Source organism: Physella acuta, unplaced genomic scaffold (genome assembly GCF_028476545.2).
Source record: "Physella acuta isolate Inbredline_101_S28 unplaced genomic scaffold, ASM2847654v3 ptg000454l, whole genome shotgun sequence".
NCBI classification, from domain to species: Eukaryota; Metazoa; Mollusca; class Gastropoda; family Physidae; genus Physella; species Physella acuta.
This window is the reverse complement of record NW_026731973.1, coordinates 697,436-718,640: the sequence shown is the minus strand read 5'-3', so window position 1 is coordinate 718,640 and position 21,205 is coordinate 697,436. Positions and strand designations below refer to the sequence as shown.

Sequence of the window (21,205 nt, the reverse complement as noted above, 5' to 3'; positions counted from 1 at the left end):
AAATGTTATAAATCTTCAATTTCTTGCAACAACCACTTGGAGCCATCTAGAACCAGATTTTCTAACCTATTGTATACATAATTTGTATTAAACTTATCGGAAATGTAGCGCTTACTGAAGTTGTTTTAGTCTCACCCTGCTGCCATAGATCCCCAAATCCTAATCCGATTATTCAGTTCTACAATTTTTGACATCCAATACAAGATTCATTTTCCACAATATTAAAGGTAAAAACAAAACAAAAATGTGATTACATTTGAACACAATAAAGATGTCTAAAGATTATCTTAATTCAAATATTAAATTATTAACAATGTTTACACCCAATTTAATTCAGATCTTCCAAATACATGTGTACTTGTATATCTTGGCATGTGACCTTATTTGAATGTAGCTAAGCTAAGGGAAATAACCAGCGATACATTTAGCAAAAGTAGTTATATAAAACAGTGAATAGAAAATGGTACAAAAGAAAACTCAATAGTAATTATGTGAATGACTTAGAAATAAAGCTGATTATATTTTGTCAATTGTAATAACAGTAGTTAAAATGTAATTTTAATTATATTATAAATAACTTGAAAATCTATCCAGTAAATAGTACAATACTATTTATGTATTTAAATATCAGCATACATGTTTGTTTACAAATAGTTTAACCTAGATGTACGTGTCGCCACCTAATGTCAGGGGTGGCTACTCTGCGTAGCAATATTGACCATTGTTTGTGGCGCCACCTACCGGCGCTTTCTGAAAAATACCGCCCATTTTTAAAATAAAGATGGTAGCTGATTTTCAGATGCCGCTTGCATGGTAATATTCATTCAGGATGATTTTAGATACTGATGTCCGATAATAGACTCATCCATAAAATAGGTGTGTTGGGTTGTTAGATGTAGATGTAGATCTAGTAGTATTGCAATCTCGGCTAGATCTACTCTAGAAGTAGGCTTTTCGACTCGCCGCCGTCTTGCGATCCAAACTACATCCGGACTTTTTCATGCGTACTTGAAAAAATTCGCCATTCCGATGAATGCTATTTCTTTATTCTAGCCATCATAATCGAAAAATTAAATATATACGATACTATCATATGCGTTGAATTTTATCATTTAAATGTTTCAATGATAGAAGTAGCTGCCATTTTACAATACTCGATACTGAAAGCAACCTAACGATGATAGCGAAAATCTATGGAAACCGCGCAGTACCGAACCGCTACTTTCGGAACAAAATTCCGTCTTTAAAAAAGAGAATAAGTACAGGACAGGAGCCTAGTAAGTAATGCCAAACCATTTTGATGGATGGAAATGTTGGTTTAATGGGCTTTAGAGCTCTTTTTATAGGAGATATTGCTTCTTGCGTGAAGTTATATAGATATCTAGATCTACGCAATTTTAATAATGGCGGCCGAGTTAGGATTTTCATGACGGCCCATAGGCATGAAATAGAAAATTCGCACATTATTGCTGTTTAACAGTGTTTATTGGATTGGCAAGATCTAAGCTTATAAAATAGGTTTTTTTTTTTTAAATAAAATTTAAAGCATTGGAATTAATAGATCTAGTCCCATTCATTAATAATCTTCCATATTAGTCAAGAGGGTAAAGTAAATACTAGATCTAATAGGCTATTGAAAAAATAATTAGGCCTAAAATTTTAAATTGGTCCTAGATTCCTCTAGATCTAGATCTAAATAAATATTGCTCTCCAGTCGAAAGTGACAAAAGTCTAAACTAATTCCATTTAAATTTTAAACTTTTTATTAGTAGTCTATAGCCTAACCAATGAGTAGGCCTAATATAAAAATCAAATAGAAATAATAGCCTAGGTAAAATATAGACCACTACAGTGTATAGTACTAGATCTATACTATAGAGGCAATGGAAATTTAAAAAAAAAAACTAAGTCAAAGATAAAATAGGAACATTTAGCACTTTAACAATGTGATCTAAAGCAACAGTAATACATTTTTTTAAAAGTAAAAAAGAAAACAGAAACAGTAACACTTTGAACAATGTAATTTAATTTTACTTAAAAATAACAAACTAAACAACAGTAGGCCAAATGTTTTTTATATAGATCTAGTAGGTTCTGACCAGCAAATAAGGCAGCTGTATATCCTTTGGTTGCCACACACCTCGTCTAGTTTCTGTTACACTATTTATTGATTAGCAATCCTTGGCTACTTATTAGAGAAGCCTACAACTAATGCTACTAATATTTAGATACTTCAGCATAATCCTAAACATATAATATTTCAGTATGAGTATAATACCCAGGTATTATTGATGCAAAATTTCAGTCCCACCCCCTTAGTTAGACTTCATTATATTTGATTTTCTTTTTCTTCTAGCATGTATTAAATTTAAAAGTTTCTATTTCCAACATCCTTAAGCATCTATGTGCTAAGTTTTATCTTTATATCATCAATAACAACATAGATATGCAGTGTGAAAAGTGACTTGTGACAATGATTGTAGAACTGCACCACACACCTTAATTGGGCTAAAATAAGTTAATTATAAACTCTTTTCCTTTAAATTGATCTTTATTTCACTTGCATATTCCTGTTGTCTACACTCTCTCGCATCAGTATGAACATTTTTTACATTATATGTTTAATAAAAACAATGTTATACAAACCCAAAGAAGGGCACTAAATATTTTGCAACTTTACTTGAACATATAAGCTGTAAACTTTAAAAATTCATATAAAAAACTACTGAGCCTAGAATGATAATTTTTGTAGTTTATTAAATGGCAGATCCTCTTCTTGGTTCTATGTAAATTTTATCATTTCGTGTTAAATAGAAACATTTTTACCAAAATGCCTATACTCTAGCGATGCTCACTAACTTGAAAGCGTCCTTGGTTGGGTAAAATCACGATATAGCGTAGGAAATTATTGGGTAATGTTCGTTTCGATAACATTCGTTAGTGTAAACCATAGTTTATTTAACCGTTGAAAGAAAAATAAAGTCAAGTGCATTAAATTTATGTAATAACTTAATTTAATGTTTAACTCACAAAAAATAAAGCAACAATTAGTAAATCTAAAATCTAAATATTATTACTAAAGTCGAGTGTAGTAATTAATGTTTTTTTTAAGAAACACTATAAAAAACCTGCAGAAGATTTGCGACAACCAGCTCTAGTAGTCTAGTTCTGTTAGTAAAATAAATAAGACGATTAGATTTACTAAAGTTAAGTAAAGTTTACTAAAGTAGTAAGAAGAACTAGAATAATGTTTAGTAGCTGCAATAATTAGTACATACACTTAAAATAATTAGAAATACAAAGTAATTAGCAATACAGTATTTAAAATGCAACTAAAATCAATCCTTGCACATTTTGAAACATTATGTAATAAAACCAATGAGCCGACCCACGGTCATACGTCACTATTTTTAGTTTTAATTGTTGTTTTTTCAACTTTTCAGTAATTCATAATTTGTGAATTCGACAGTACCAATGCTGCCACTGAAAATATTTGCTTTAAAACACTAAACCCCCATTCCCCCCCCCCCCCCCCCACCCCGTGAAAGCAGCCTCCTCTTAGTTACCTCTTCTAAGTTTAAAATAGTTTCAAACTATAAATTATCTGCCCCTAACAGCCGTCACTAAACCCGGCTCTACGAATATAAACAATTAGCGTGAACCACAGCTTACCAGACCATGGGAGGGGGGGTGGTAGCGATAGAGAGGAAGAGAGGGGACTGCTAGGCGCGCTTGCAGCTTGTTTTCTAACGTCTCCTAGAAGAGAATTATATATATAGATATAAAACTAATATGGCGGCAAATAAATGATGGTTTACAGTATTTCTGGTGGTTTCCGGAACGGCTCGACAGACTACGCCATGGTTTTACTGTATTTTACTGCTGTACAATTCCAGAATAATAACCGACGCTATATCGTGATTTTACCCTTGGTTGCTAACCAGAACATGGCTACCACACCTTGGCCTACGATTGGGCAATTTTTTTCTGCGTTGTTCGAGAGACCACCTTAACATTAACTTTGAAAATAAATATCACGCGAAAAATGGCGTATTTTAAGCTATCTGAAGATGAGAAAGCTATTTTTGCCAGAAAAAAAAATTAAATTTGCTCCCAACAATGTAGGTCAAACGTAAACATGGGTATAGTTTGAGTTGTTTAAAAACTTTAAATAATGGTCTGTAAGGTGTCCAAATGGCACTGTAAGGTAGGGTATTATTAGATTGATCGTTTAGTGAAAAAATATTGTAATTATTTTGTATCCATTTTAAGAAATCAGCATTCCAAAAAGGTCAATGAAAGCACGTAATTTTTTATTGTGACGTCATCGCTATTGTTACGGAAGCTGTACAGTAGTATCCTCTCGCTGCTTATATAATTGTGTTTTCTTTTCACTTGACACTCTTTTTCAGCTTATTTTGCTAGCGTAATTAGATTAATTAAGCCTAATTAATAAATTATGGATATTTTACCTGGCTTTTGGATTATACTATGACTCTAAAAGCCCTTAAACCACAACGATCTGTTAATTTTTTTTTTATTTTGTGTTGATCCCTGGACTTTGTAGTGAGCGTTGGTCTTTGTGTGCTTATTTAGGCCTAATTATTTGTTTTCAAATTTGTTATAGCTTAATTAATTTGTCTTAATTCGTATTGATTTCCTAAATTTTAATTAGGCTAATTATAATATTATTTTCACTGGTCTGCATTGAAACATTTTTAGGCTTAATAATGTTTATATTATTAAGAATTTAGAGGCCTGATTAATTAAATGATTTTAGCGTTTGGTCTAAGTTTACATTACTAATTAGTACTTAGTAAACCAAGTACGCATTGCCTAGGACATGAATGTGCTGTGCCCGCGTTGTGGCGGGCGGTGCCTCTCTCGCTGAAAAAAACAGCAAGCGAGTCGTGTGTCACACTTGGCCTGTGTCGATGTTTGGAATGCATAGGCATAGGCCTAAATAACGCTCTCGGGTGATCAATTCAATTTAATGCGCTGACATTTTAAAAATCAAATAGACACACATCTTAATTAAATACATTTAATTTGAACTTTATATTAATCTAGGCCTACAATACTAATTATAACTTGAGATAACAAAGCACTTGGACTAGATTTAGCGCATGCTCACACTGTGCTGTGAGTTTTCTCTCGCTGGTTGACAAAAAACGCAGGCGGGCTGACGATGTTTGTAATTTACCCATAGGGCCTATCTTCGCTCACATGCAATCATTTTAATGCGATTGGCCTCTTTTTATTTTATAGGCCTGATTCATTGTATTTGATAGGCTAACTTTTCTGGTTGACAAAACTATGCGAGCGAGATGTCTGTCGCGCGCACTGCCCGTGACGCTGTTTAGAAGGCATTTCTCGCTGACTTGATCAATTTTAATGCTATTGCAGTTTTTTTTTTAAATAAATCAAATACTTACAAATCTTTACAATACTTTAAACTGAGCAACGACAAAACTTTGTAAATAACACACCTGTCCCAAGTCAAACGAGAGAGGAGGATTAGATTCATTTTACAATGACATCTCTATATTTTATGTATTGTCCTAATTAAGCATTTGCTAAAACACACTAGTTAATAAAACATGCATGTGATTGAATATCTTTGAACAGATTAGATCTGTACTATATATTCTTAAACATGTTTTTCATTAATTTGGGTTTAGTTTTCTTTTTTAAACACCCTTCCATTTAAAAAAAAATTAAATCAAATATTAAAAATTTCTAGAAATAGATCCAATTCCATCATGTGATTTTTATTCTGACGAAAACAGTGTCCATACGAATAGAAATGTGGTAATAAAATCAACAGTACTGTGCATATTCTGCTAAAATCAAATCAGCTGCAAGGTCCATCCTGCAGAGTTCTCCTTTTCAGATAGACACATGGTTGTCACGGTTTTTTTTTACTTGCAAAGCTGGGAGTGGCCAATTAATAAAAATCAGTAATTAAGCTCCAAATGAGTTTATCATCAACAAATTAAGTATTTGATTGATTTAAGATTGATCTTAAGTTTTCATTGGTAATGTTTACGTCGAAAAATAACAAAATTTATAAGTTAGTGAGCATCGCTAATCTAGTCTAGTTAATCTAGTTTTATTAGGCCTAGGCCTATTTATTATAATTATTATTTTATGAATGATTAGAAACGTTAGGCGTACGACAGTAGGACTAACTACTCATAGTAACTGGGGTTGGGGTTTGGGTTAAGGACAGGGTTAGCATTGACATCAGCCAGCAATGTGTTTATTTAGATAACTACCAGTAGGCCGTTCGATTCAACGCTTTGATTCATTTTCGTGGCATCTCACGGCTCATGCGCTTACTAAAATGGCTACCAGTTTCGCATTCACTAAACTGTAGAGGGATAAAACTATCGATTACAAGGCTATCATTAATTTTAGAAAACGGAACTATCCGATCTATTTCAGTCTGTTATTTAAGAATTCCCAGTTGTACTTTTGACCTATTGTTTTTTTTTTCTCGCAAGCAGCACATAAGTGAAAATAGCTCTATGTAATCTTGTCTTTTAAATCAAATAACTGAAGTATTGCTTTAATCATAAACCAGCTTATGTGAATCATAAACTTTAAAGTATTAATTTAACACACATTACAATTAACTGGTAATAATTTATGCCATTTTATTGTAATCTTTTTTGGTGAAAACAAGGCGTGGGAAAATGTGTGCTGCGCAAGACAGATTTATGTCTGATTTATATCTAGATTTATGTCTGTTTTTTATCATACCTGAAAATAGAATGTTTACTAAAATTATGACTTAATTAGTTAGGTTGCATATTTTGTACCTTGGTATACTTACCCTTTATCAATTTTCAAAAGCATAGCATGCTGATTGTGTATAAATAATAAATATAGTCATAAAACACAGGAATATAAAGTTCAAATTGACAGTCAGTGATAGTGAAAGAGTAGTGATAGCTTTTAACATGATTTACTATAGCCCATTCACGTTAGGCTGCGACAGAAAGCTCCTTCCTCAACCTTGTATTAAAGCTATATAGATAATTAAATAATAAATAAAAAGGCTAGAGTTAATAATATTGATTCAATATTTTTGTTCATCTAGTCTATTTACTATTTAAAGTGTCTATTTGCAGTCACCTGTTGAACTAGGACTAGCCGTATTAAGGCTACTCGCAGTCGTGACTGTTTTGTTTTATGCATATAATGTTAAAATGTTAAAAATGCCCAAATGTTCATGAAGCTGTGTGGTAATCTATACTTCATTCCCCAGTCACAATAAATGCTTTTATCGTAAAATATTAAACCTATTCCCAATTGTATATGGTAAAAATGACAGTTGACTGTGAATAGCCGTGGATGCTATTCCTAGTCTGCTGGAAATAACCGAAATAGTGCTTTTTCCAACCAGGTGGGAATAGCCTTGGCCTTTACTATTTAGTCTCTAACTTGAAAAACAATTGCTACATACAATAGTTGAATGTAAATAATTGAATTGAATACAGAAATTTTTTTTTTGCAAACATGTTCCAAGCGGACAATGACATTGGAAAAGTCACTAAATGCAGACTGTATTTTGTGGCAGCAACATTTTTTTAATAACTTACAGGCCTAAAAGAATTATCTAAGTTCAATAAATGGGGAACTAATGAGAAGATATGTAATATTTTTTTGCTCAATAGTTTTTGCACCTAAAAAGCTATAAAGCACAAAAAAGACAAACAGATCACATGACTGTTGACCATGCAAGTATATATTTAGGAATTACTAATATTTTTTTTAGATACTTGAATAATGTATTATACGGAAATACTTTTTTTATAGCCACGAACAATAGTGAAAATGCATCATTCATATATCCTCTCATATCTTGTGGTTATATTTTGCTTCTATTTGTAGGCTTACATATTTTTAGAATTTTTTAATTGAAGTGTATATTTTAGAATTTTCAAGAGAAGTTTATTTAATTTAATATATTATTATTATTTTTACTAATTATTTCGAGTGCTGCATGGTAGAATCACTAGTGTGAAGAAATATCAAGTATGGGTTTTGCAATTAAAACCTGTTTTAATTGAGTTTATTTTGTTATTAGTGCTAATGACATTAATGTTATTTTATTAATTCATTATATCTTAATTAAGTTTAGGGTCAAGGGTTGGGTTAAGGCTAGGTTAAAAGGTCAGGGCTAGAATTGTCTAAGAAAATAATATTAATTTTTTTTTCAATACAAATATTAGGAATTTTAGCTGAATTAATGAAATAATTATATTTTAACATATAAAATGTATCATTGTTTTTCATCTGCCAATTAAGTGTTATGTTCTAAAAATATGCAATATCTTTTCTCATTTTTCAAAGACATAAACGCTGTTCTTATTTCCTGTCAACCAAGTGACAATATATATAACCTTGACTGGATGTGATAGGATCTAAGCACATTTGGTAATTCCTCAATCGTTATCCAAAAAAAGCAGTACTGGATTACAAATTTGTATTTTTTTTAAGAATATTTAGAAAATATTAATATGCAGTCCTAATCTTATGACCTTGGCATTACTGGCAATCTATTTTTAGATCACATCAGACTGAGTGAAAAGATTAACAGATCTTCTGCCATTAATTTTGCCATTTTTATAATAATACTTTATTCTGACTTTATAATCACCACTTTTCCATTTAACAGTTAAAACATTTTTAATCATCAGTTGATTTATAAAAAAGCAGTCAAGAATGGAAGAGGAAACAGAGCATTTAGCTGCAATGTTGTCTATTGTAGATGAACAGTCACACAAATTAACAGAAGATTTGAAACCAGATCTATCAACAATATTTTCATCTTCTCAAGATATAAAAACAGAATTTTCAACATTTTCATCTATGGTTGATGCAAAACCCAACTTGACATTCACATATTCTCAAGATGTTAAACCATATACTACAACAGAATTTTCATCTTCTAAAGACACAGAAACAGAATTTTCAAGTTTTTCATCTCTTGATAAATTTACACCCAACAAAATGTTTATAAGCTTGCAAGATGTTAAACCTGATGTTACAACTGAGTTTTTAATTTGTAAAGATAAAAAGCCTGCTGTATCAACATTATCAACATCTGAAGATAACAAATCAGAAGTCACAACTTTATCAAGTAGTAAAGATTCAAAACCAGAATTATTGACAGGATTTTTATTTTTTGAGGATAAACAACAAAAAGGGCTTGAACTTCAAGTTGAAGAAAATCTCCAGTTTTCTAGAGACAAAAGATATCAGATTGTTTCTAGTGTCAAACACAAAAGGTTTTCTCAAAGTTCTAACTTTAAAAAACATAAAACAGCTCAAGACAGTGAGAAGATAAATTTATCAACTCACAAAAATGTTCATTCTGGAGAAAGGCCACGTGAATGCGATGTTTGTTATAAAAGGTTTACTCGAAGTTCTGGCTTAAGTGATCACAAAAAAATGCATACAGGAGTAAAGCCATATGAATGTGATGTTTGTCATAAAAGGTTTTCTCTAAAATCTAATTTAAGAGCACATAAAAAAATTCATTCAGGAGAAAGGCCACATGAATGTGATGTTTGTCATGAAAGGTTTTCTCAAAGTTCTACTTTGAAAACCCATAAAAAGGTTCATTCAGGAGAAAGGCCACATGAATGTGATGTTTGTCATAAAAGGTTTTCTACAAATTCTAATTTAAAATCACATAAAAATGTTCATTCAGGAGAAAGGCTACATGAATGTGATGTTTGTCATAAAAGGTTTTCTCAAAGTTTTAATTTAAGAGCACATAAAAAGATTCATTCAAGAGAAAGGCCACATGAATGTGATGTTTGTCATAAAAGGTTTTCTCAAAGTACTAATTTAAGAAAACATAAAAAGGTTCATTCAGGAGAAAGGCCATATGAATGTGATGTTTGTCATAAAAGGTTTTCTCAAAGTACTTATTTAAGAAGACATAAAAAGGTTCATTCAGAAGAAAGGCCACATGAATGTGATGTATGTCATAAAAGGTTTTCTAAAAGTACTTATTTAAGAACACACAAAAAGGTTCATTCAGGAGAAAGGCCATATGAATGTGATGTTTGTCATAAAAGGTTTTCTCAAAGTACTTATTTAAGAAGACATAAAAAGGTTCATTCAGAAGAAAGGCCACATGAATGTGATGTATGTCATAAAAGGTTTTCTAAAAGTACTTATTTAAGAACACACAAAAAGGTTCATTCAGGAGAAAGGCCACATGAATGTGAAGTTTGTCATAAAAGGTTTTCTCAAGATTCTAATTTAAGAACACATAAAAAAATTCATTCAGGAGAAAGGCCACATGAATGTGATGTTTGTCATAAAAGGTTTTCACAAATTACTAATTTATTAAGTCATAAAAATGTTCATTCTGGAGAAAGGCCATATGAATGCGATGTTTGTCAAAAAAGGTTTTCTGAAAGTACTAATTTAAGAAAACATAAAAAGGTTCATTCAGGAGAAAGGCCACATGAATGTGATGTTTGTCATAAAAGGTTTTCTACAAATTCTAATTTAAAATCACATAAAAAGGTTCATTCAGGAGAAAGACCACGTGAATGTGACGTTTGACATCCAAGGTTTTCTCAAATTTCTTGTTTATCTTCACACAAAAAAAATTCATTAAAGAGAGAGACCACATGATAGTGATATTTATCACAAAAAGTTGACTCGGAAGTATAATGTGTTATGATTTTTGTGTTTTTACAGGTTATAAGCCATATGTATGTATAAAAGATTTTCTCAAAGTTCTTATTTAAGTGCTCTTGAAAAAGTCATTCAAGAGACAAGCCACATTAATCTGGTATTTGTCAGAGATTTTCTCAAAGTTCATTCAGGAGATAAGCCACATGAATGTTTATGTTTGTCACAAAAGATTTTGTCAATTATCTAATTTAAATACTCATCAAAATTCATTCTAAAGGTAATCCAGGAAATTCATCATGACTAAAAACCAATTTAATATAATTTTTAACATCAATAATTAATTCTAGAGCAAATTATTATTGAATATCTTGTTATAATTTTTTCTTCACATAACTTTAACTAGGGTCATCGAATAGTGGGCCATAGTTTATTAATTTTAATATTTGTATTATGAAAAGGTTCTTTTGTCAAAGAGTATACCATGTCAATTATTATACATACTCTAAAAAGAAATTGTATTCTGACTGTAAAAGGAAATAGCATTCTATAATGTCAGCTGCATGTGTACAATTTTTTTCTTTATGTAGCCTACTTTTTATGGGTGTTATCTGTAAATGTGTATGATAGGAGAAGTAAGCTATAACTTTTAGAAACCCAGGGTTTTATTTTTATACCCGCATGGTTTTGTTTACATTATTAACAATAACAGAAGCTAACTAAAATAAAACACAAAGTTCAATTCATTTATTTACATTTACTAGATGTTTACAATAAATGTAGGCCCTACTGTTACACAATCCTAATTCTTAACTTAACACATTTACACTATTCACAAACAGCTCCGTCAGACATACAGGAACATGACAGAATATCAGGTTGACAGGTAAAACAACCTGCATTAGAGAAGTACAATGACATCAGGCCAGCAGTCACAGTGGCATCTGGCCAACAGGTACAGTGACATCAAAACTTCTGAGCAGACAATCTTTTTTTATAAACACTTTTTCATCTTTTGCTAAATGACCTTAATCATTATATTGAGAGGTATAGAATCTTAAATCATATGATCAAACTCAACTGTCTGCAATGTATAACTCATACAGACCATATGTAAAAACTTACTGCCCCAAAAAATTTTTTATTCCTATATTTGTCCTTGAAATGTATGTATTGTCATCACTAATGCAGATTTTATTGTAAATTGAATTGAGATTGAAATTTAAATGGTAATTTAGTACCTGGATAAATTAAAAATAAATTTAAAACTTCTACTTGCATTGTTTGACATTATTTTATTCATCCCATTTAGGATCCCTTCCTCCCATCATTTATATGTCTTATGGAACTAACCTCAAGTTTAAAGTTGCTCCAACCAATGCTAAGTCTTATGGTCACTTCCTTACTTTTGCTAGATGAATGTTTTTTTATTCAATTAAATTAAATGCATTTGTAACATGTTGTATAGGCCTATAGATTTTATCATTCTGCACTCCTTCTCAAATGAACTTGATGCCAAACCTCAGACACCTCTCTACATGCAATGTGTTTAAAAAGAGTACAACATAATTATCTTCACATATTCATATAGGCTATAGAATTTAGATATTAACCACACATAACAATTTTATGAATAAACATTTAAATTTTTTAAAACAGCATAAAAATTATCAATTTGAAGAAAAGAAAGACTTAAGCTGCAATTGTTACATTTTGGTATCTTAGTTTCAACATACCGTGATTATTGGTTAATCATTATTTAATTTTGTATTGTTTACTATTTAAAAAACAAACATTGTAGAGCCTAATGAAATTTCTAATGTAGTGATTCATAAGAAATTATAACATGAAAAGTTTTTAAAATAGCTAAATTGTTTTTTTTTATTGTTATTGTATTTCTATCAATACTTCCTGTATGTTTAAATTCCAATGAGACCAATGTGTTTTGAATGCTGGGGTATGTTTTTCTCTCTTGTTATGCTCCAAAGCCTGTACGTGCCAGGTATGTGAAGGTCAGTGTCAGACAACTTATGCTTGTTAGGGAAATATTTCAAATTTCAAACGCTTATTTTACAATTTTTTTTTTCAACAAGAAGTAAAATAAAATAAATTAATGACTATCCTGCAGTCTTGAGTTGTTTACTCAAAAAAATGATGGTTTTGTCAAAAATTTCTATAAACATACTACAAGAAGTGCACAATCCAGACTATTACTATTATATAAGTTTATACCATTACCATAACAACACTTAGTTTGCTTTATAATAGCATGAAAGTCCGATGACTAGGCTACACTCTTTGAGGTTAGTTTACAGAATAAAACAATTTATTACAACCAGGCCAAATGAACACTCAACAAGGGTTTTGGGCCGGAAAATAAAACAGGTCTGTTGACTAAGACAATTCAAATGCGTCAGTTTACGGCCTGTAGTTAAATACTGTTTAAATATTGTTAAAACGTATTGATACTTATTTTCAAAAAAAGTTAAATGAAAAAGAACTAGAGTCTATTTAATATACTTAAAAGAAGCTTAATCATATTGATCACACATTTAATGAATTATAAATGGTTTCAAAGTGCTAAGGTAAAAGCAAAGTAGTACATATTTTTCTTCAAACCTAGCAACCCATAGGGTATATAAATTATAGTTCTTATGTTTTTTGACCTGGTCAGATGTAGAGATGCACTAAATGCATTTGTGATGAAACAAAAATAATGTTATGCAAGTTCCAACTGTATTATTAACATACTAAAGATACACATCGTTATTTGGGTGACACCCGATCTAGCTATGGTATTGAGCCTTAGACCAAAGCACTTTATTTAAATTTTTACTACTTTCAAAGCTTTAATCTTCATGTTCTCTCAACATGGAGACAGGAAAAAGACAGACACATGGACAAAGATAACAACGTTTAGACTTGAACTCTTTTAACATAGAGCATTTTTATCAATTCCTATTACAATTTATTTAAACCGTTTTCTAAAAGGCGAAATAACGGCTAAAACTCGTTTTCTACAATTGCTTTTTTATAGTCACGTCAAACCATCTGAACCCCCCCCCCTCCCCCTCATCATTACGGACCCCCCTCTGTTGCGTCCGGGTTTAGTTCAACTCAGGAAACGATTCGTTGTTAACTTCAATACTTTTATTTGGACTCAATTCTTCACATAACAGAGTAGCCCTCGCCCTAACCGCTACCAACTAACTCTTTACAACCGTTCACTCCAGCTTTTATACCGCATTCGACCTTGACCGCCTTGGGATAATAATATATAAACACACAGGGGTTAACAATACTCTAGGGTAAACTTAACTCACACACGCACTCTCCCCTAATTCTAGACCATTCTAACCTATTTCTATCTAACCTTCAACTGCCTCATAACACCCTTCGAGTGTGACGTCATTTATGGACGACCCCCTTATACAATGTTGAAAGCAAAACCAACCCATACTTACAATTTACTAAACAATGCTTATAATCCAAACCATCAGTAACCTAACCCTTACCCTAACACAACACCAACAGATATTTTAAGTGTAATATTTTACAAATCGTCAACTTACAATTAGGATTTCCCCACCGGCCCACCCCTCAAGCTAGAAGTACGACATCACTTAGAATACCTTACAGATTTTCCTTCTTTTCCTTTTACTAATTATATTTTATTTAAAAAATAAAAAAAAAAGATTTCTAAGTTTAAACTTGCTCGGAGAATTCCAATTTCAGCTTTAAACATAACGAGCCGACCCGCAGCGTATCATACGCCGCTATTTAGTTGTTTTATTTTTTACTTTTCAGTAATTCATAATATGTGAATTCGACAGTACCAATGCTGCCACTGAAAATATTTGCTTTAAAACACTAACCCCCCTCCCCCCCTTTCCCCTAACCCCGACCCTACACCCCCCCCCCCCCCCTGTGAAAGCAGCCTCCTAATAGTTATTTCTTAGTTACCTCCTGTAAGTTTAAAATCGAACTAAATTATCTGCCCTTAATAGAAACCCGGCTCTACGACTCTACGATTTGTAAACATTTAGCTTTGTAAACATTTAGCGTGACCACAACTCACCAGACAATGTGGGGGTGGGATAGGGGTGGTAGTGATAGTGATAGAGAGACAGAGAGGGGACTGCAAGGAGGCGCTTGCTGCTTGTTTTCTAACGGCTCCCAGAAGAGAATTATATATATAGATCCGAGTGGGGGGGGGGGGGGGAGCGGACACTGGAAAAGTATGTTTTCTATATAAATCCATTTTATTCCCCCTCCCCCCCCCCTCAGAAGAGATGCCTGAAAGAAACTCTGACCCAGACATGACACAAAAAGCACGAGCAATCAAGTCAAATAAAAGCTTGTAAACATGCCCTTAACTCTGTTTCTAAATGATGATTTCAGTTTTTGTTAATTAAAAAAATAAACCGGTAGTGATCTCCCCTAAACTTTCTCGAATATTCTAATATCAAATTACGAGGGATGGTAACTCAGGACATAGACAATATTTGTTATCCATTTTTAATTACTTAAACTTTTTATAATAGAATAGAATCGCGTAAAAAATAATTGCACACCAAGTGAAAAGTTTCCCTTTCAAACCTGACGGTCTATGGGGCAAGTGAAGTAGAGTTCACTTGTTTCTGTGACCTCGGCATATGAAGAGATAGTGTGGTCAGCACTATGCCCAGCTGCCTTTACTTTCCCTAACAGGAGTTAGGTACCCATCAGAGTTGGGTGGACTCAGGGACGGTCTACTGACTTGAACTCGGATTCGAACTCGAGACTAACGGGTTAGCAGTCCAGCTCTCTACCGCTAGACCACTCCGTCCCACACCAAGTGAACGCCTAATAAAATGTGTATAAATGTGCGGGATATTATTAGTACTTTATAAATTTACATGCGTTTTTGAGAAATCGGAAATAGAGTAAATTAGTACTTCCGGTCATTGGAAATTACTCAAAATTTGACAGAAGGTAGAGAATTAGATTTTTTACTTACGTGTGAAATTTCATGCATCTATCTAAAATAGTATGCAACTTATAGGCTTTTGTAAAATTCAAAGTAGATAAAGTACCACTTCCGGTTATCGGAAATCGCTTAAAAGTTGATCGGGGTCTACGATTTTGATAAAATACTTATATATGAAATTTCATCAACCTAGCTCTAACAGTACTCAAGTTATCGTGTTTACACACGGACACACAGACAACGGACATAATTGCAAAGTCCAATTTTTACGACTCGATAACGCATAAAACGCCAAAACGTTTATATATTTGTATTATAATTTTTGCCTGATTAAAATAAGTCCTCTATTCTCCGGATGTGATGAATGACTGAGGTGTAAAACGGTGAAAACTCAAAATTTCATGTTATTTTTGTGCACGATTACAAAACTTTCTCTATACTTCGTATATACGAGAAAGTAAAAAAGACAAAATAGAAAGGGGGAGTGGGTTGAGTGGATATGGGCCTATAACGAGGGCTGAATTAAGTTTGCAAGGAAAGAAAATTAATGTGATATATATTCGCATATGCATAAAAAAAACAGAACAATGATGAAAGTAGGCCTGCTGGTTTAAAGGTCTGCTTACAAACAATTTAATTTTACAAAACGATTTATGTATAAACTGCTGTTTGATTGTTCTAATAACATTAAAAATAAAAGCAACAAATATTTTTAGAATTGTTTTTTTTTGTCAAAGTATAATACTCATAACTAATGAGACTTTAAATAACAAGGTTCATTTTAAAGCGTTGCCAAAAAATTATATATGCATTTTCAACTTTATTAGTAATATAATCATATGTTTCTTCCCATTTCGAAACTAATACTACTTTACCGTGTTTCTCTCTCCCCTTTTCCCTATAACCGCTGGACTGTATTAGCTCATTACCTCCTTCTGTACTCACATGAGTACTACTGTTTAAGGCGTGATATTATATTTTCTATAATAATTATCCTGGAAGTATTTACCCATTTCAACAACAGATTGCACTCGTTGTCCACACAAAATTCAATATAGGGACAGTGTAATATTTTTTTACTATTTCTTTATCGAAATATACAATAAGACAACAGTAAAGCATATAGTGTTATTGTTTTTACAGCCTGTTTATATTAGATGCAGTAAGCTACATTTTATAGCCCTGTACTCAGGTGAGTGCAATGGGCAGATCTGTACTAAAAATATTAATATTTTGTAGCTACACAATTTCTACAATCGCATCCCGTCGCATCTTTACAAGCCAAAATAACTATATAGGGCTAGAAGAAGCTCTTGAAGCGATAATGGCTGCTGTTATGAATAAATGTACCAGGTACTAATGACCGGTGTTTATAAGAGAAAACAAGTTAATTAAAAAATCTTGTGACAATTTAAGCGCAATTTCATTATGTTATCTAAAAATAGCTCTGACGTATAATGCTGGGGTGCGTTCAAGCTAGGAGAACGATCGGTTTGTAGGTGTTTATGTAATTTTAAAATTTGTGACCGAACGAAAGGATATTTTTGAACACTTTCTTCGGCAATATTGTTCTAAATTATAATAGGAATCGATTGGTAAATGTTTCAAGTCGCTAAATGGTCTGGTTGCCGAGATATGGGCCAAAAACTGCATTTTTCCGGGAAATCCAGGAAGGAATTCCGGAATTTTTTTGGCCCACTATCATCCTCGTAACTTACTAAACATAATTGCTTTGGAACTAGTCCTCGATATTGCTTCGTTGAGGAGGAGATACGACTTAAAGCTGCGAACATACATTCCCAGAAAAGACGAGTTAATAAACGCAATTCTCCAGAATGGAAACTGCGCTAAAAATGGTGGTGGGTTATCTTTACTTATCTACTGGATATGGCCATTTCTAATGCTTGGTGGCTGCATGTTTTGATTAACATGACTGATGAGCTGCCATATATGAATCAGTTAGCATTTTTAAAAAGTCGTCGACTCGTCATACATCATCAACAGTTCCTACAGTTGATAAAATATGATGGTCATAATCCAGAGCAACTTGAAAATAATGAAAACCAATTGCATTGTGTTATTTCCCATAGCCGGATGCGCTGGCGATGAGAAAAATGCAAACAAAAAACACTTTGTGTTGAGCGACCTTGCTTTGGGCAATTTTACTCCTAATCTGCTCAGTGTACCCGGCTATGTACACCACTTTACCTTTTTGATTATGTGAATTTCTCTGTATTTTTTGTAATAAATGTTCTAATCTACCCAATATGTCATAATAAATAACTATTAAAAGTAATTTTTACATGTAGTTTTCTTTTGGGCGTTAATTGTTTGATTTATTTTAAAAAGTACGTTTCATTTGTATTCATGCCCAAATAAAGAAAAAGTAAAGATCACAGTTAAACATTGTTGGGTTAAAACACGTGGCTGGATAAGGACTGGGGTTAGGTTTAGGCCGAGTCTATTGTACAGTTGTTTGATTAGAGTATCATATGTTTTTTTCCCACAATCATGTATTAATAATGTTCTCTTGGGTATATTATTATCAGCGTTTCTTTATAAATGATACCCACGTCGCCTTTTCTAGTGTTGTGTTGTGATGCTTTTTATATTTTCATACCAATTAAATAGTATGCAAATAGGTGATACTTTAGTTATATTCTGATTCTATCTTAGTGTTAGAATCACATTTGTTTTTATATCTTAAACGCCATTTTCTTAAACTGAATGTGGTGTGTATTAGTGAATTGATACATTGAAATTTTTGTTCGCCTCAGACAAGTAATTAACAGCGTCAATTTGCCTTGCATGTTCGCTTTAATATTACAGTTTTCATCATCGGCTTGTGAAGACTGATACAGATTTACAATAGTAGTATTTCTTTTTGTACTTGTAGCCTACTTTCATTCTTTTAAGATGGTTTACTTATAAATAGATCTAATACAAAACGTCTAATTAATAAAAAAAATAAACCGAGAGTGATCTCCCCTAAACTTTCTCGAAAAAAACCAGGGGATCACAACTCGGGATATAGACATGAATTTTAATCCATTATAATACTTATACTTTTTAAAAAAGAATAAAAACTTGTAGAAAAAAGAATTGCACACCAGTGAACGTTAAATAAAATGTGCATAATAGTGCGCAATATTATTAGATTATTATTATTAGATATTTTACTTACATGTGAAATGTCATTTATCTATCTGAAATAGTACTTCCGCTCATCGGAAATCGCTCAAAAGTTGATACTGATCTACGATTTAAATATAATACTTATATATGAAAGTTCATCAACCTAGCTGTAACGGTACTATTGTTATCGTGTTTACAGACACACACACACAGACATACGGACAGAATTGCAAAGTCCAGTTTTTTCCGACTCGATAACGCATAAAAAGCCAAAATGTTTATATACTTGTATTTATAATTTTTGCCTGATTAAATAAGTCCTCTATACTTCGGATGTGATGAATGACTGAGGCGTAAAACGGTGAAAACTGTCAAAATTTCATGTTATTTTTGTGCACGATTACAAAACTTTCTCTATACTTCGTATATACGAGAAAGTAATATAGGAAAAAAAACAACTTGAAAATGCAATTGCTACATTGAAAAAAATGTGTTTTTATCGTGTAAATAAATAGACATAATTGGATAAACTAAAGATTCACTAATTACAATATTTATTACTACAATTTGTTAAGGTTTCTTTTTTTACCGTATACAGATTATTATATTGTTATAGAAACAGGTGATGGTAAAATTTTATGAAATATCAGTAAATAGATAGTTTCTAAGATAAAAAAATATCGACGTGAATTTTTACTTTGTTTCTTTTGTGTGTCTTTTATTAACTGTTTGTGATATAATAATAGTTACTTCCCTTTACTATATTCCATTCAAGTACGAACATCTATCGACGGAGCCATGATGTCTATGACAATTATACAAATGAATCTTTCTTTGTTCATAATAGGACAAATAAAATGAAAATGGTATATTGCAATTTATATTTATTTAATCTTACTTGTTATTTACATGTCAAATATGTAATACCAATTGCAATTCTATATCTAAATGTAAATTTATATTCAGTGGCGTCGCTGGGTCGGGTGTAACCGGCGTGTGGCACTTATAGCGTCACCCCACCCCCCCCCCCCCCCCTGAAAAAAATCTAAATGTCCTAATCCGTTTTTTTTTCTCACATATTTTTTCATGTTTATTAATATTATGCAAACTAGCTTCCAATTGCTTTTTGAAGGCATATTAGCTCTGGAATTATTTCATTGGTTTTTAAAATGTAACATCATAAATTGAAAAGTCTATGTAATCTTACTAAACTTAAAATACAATCTTTAAAAAAAATATGGGTGTAGGGTGGAGTGAATGATGTTTATACTTTGTACCCTATTCCCGTTCGTCCCTATTCAAAGCTTGTGCTGTGAGTCTTGACAACCAGCTGGTATTTATTTTCTGTCCAGTGGCGTGCAGGGGGGGGGGGCGGACGGGGCCCAGGCCCCGGGCATCCAATTCGAGGGGGGCATCCGATGGAGTGAATTTAATTATTATTTTTTTTTTTTGGAAATTGTGTCTTTGAGTCATAATGCGTTTTCATCTGCCTCAACAACAATTGCTAAAGGTATTCAGTGGACACTCACGGGAAACTAGAAGATCTGGAGTTTGCAGATGATCTTGCCTTACTCTCGCACAGGCTACAGGACATGCAAGAAAAAGTTGATGCATTAGGAGCCATCTCGCAGCGCGTAGGTCTGAAGATCAACAAAGAAAAGACGGAAGTGATGAGAATTAACAATAAACAGGAGGCTCCAGTGTCAATAGACGGAAGTCAGGTAAATGATGTGCAAGAATTTGTCTACCTTGGCAGCAAGATCAGCAAAACGGGAGGCACAGAGGAGGACATACGCGCTAGAGTTAATAGAGCCCGCTGCGCTTTCACAGTCCTGCGACCCATATGGAAAAGTTCGGCCATCTCCATTACCACAAAAATTAGGATATTTAACTCTAATGTCAAGGCAGTTCTGCTGTATGGAGCAGAGACATGGAGAGTCTCCAAGGCAAGCACAGCAAAGATACAGACCTTCATGAATAGATGCCTTAGACAGATACTGAAACTGAGATGGCAGGACAAAGTGCCGAACTTGGAACTATGGAGGAAAGCTAGGCAGGAGCCTATAGGTGTGCAAATAAGGAGGAAGTGGCGCTGGGTGTGTCATACACTGCGGAAGGCTCACACAAATGTTACACGCCAAGCGCTTGAGTGGAACCCCCAGGGAAAGCGGAAGAGAGGGCGCCCAAGACAGACCTGAAGGCGGAGTCTTCTTGAAGAACTGAAGCCAATAGGGATGTCTTGGGAGATATCATAATTAATAGCCGAGGATAGGAAGAAATGGAAGGAAATGGTGGAGGCCCTATGCTCCATAAGGAGCAAAGAGGACTAAGTCAAGTAAGTCAACAACAATTGCTGACTGATTTAATTTTTTTTACCAACCCCCCACCCAAAACACATTGTCATTCTCAATCGTCTATCACTCGTTATGAAATTCT

The 21,205-nt window shown here is 32.8% G+C and overlaps 1 protein-coding gene across 1 annotated transcript; it reads left to right on the top strand.

Moving 5' to 3' along the window:
- The first annotated feature begins 768 nt into the window (after positions 1-768).
- Positions 769-11,513, top strand: LOC131943366 (zinc finger protein 883). The gene is made up of 3 exons (XM_059303450.1): positions 769-876; positions 8,709-9,761; positions 9,930-11,513. The coding sequence occupies exons 2-3, from the start codon at positions 8,734-8,736 to the stop codon at positions 10,591-10,593; spliced, it is 1,692 nt and encodes a 563-aa protein (XP_059159433.1). The 5' UTR covers positions 769-876; positions 8,709-8,733; the 3' UTR covers positions 10,594-11,513.
- The last annotated feature ends 9,692 nt before the right edge of the window (positions 11,514-21,205 follow it).

What these genes read in the sequence shown, in the direction of transcription:
- LOC131943366 (XM_059303450.1), top strand. Translation starts at nt 8,734, where the DNA reads ATGGAAGAGGAAACAGAGCATTTAGCTGCAATGTTGTCTATTGTAGAT. An exon ending in TGTGATGTTTGTCATAAAAG is followed by an intron (nt 9,762 to 9,929) that starts GTTTTCTCAAAG and finishes TTGTCATAAAAG; the next exon opens with GTTTTCTCAAAGTACTTATT.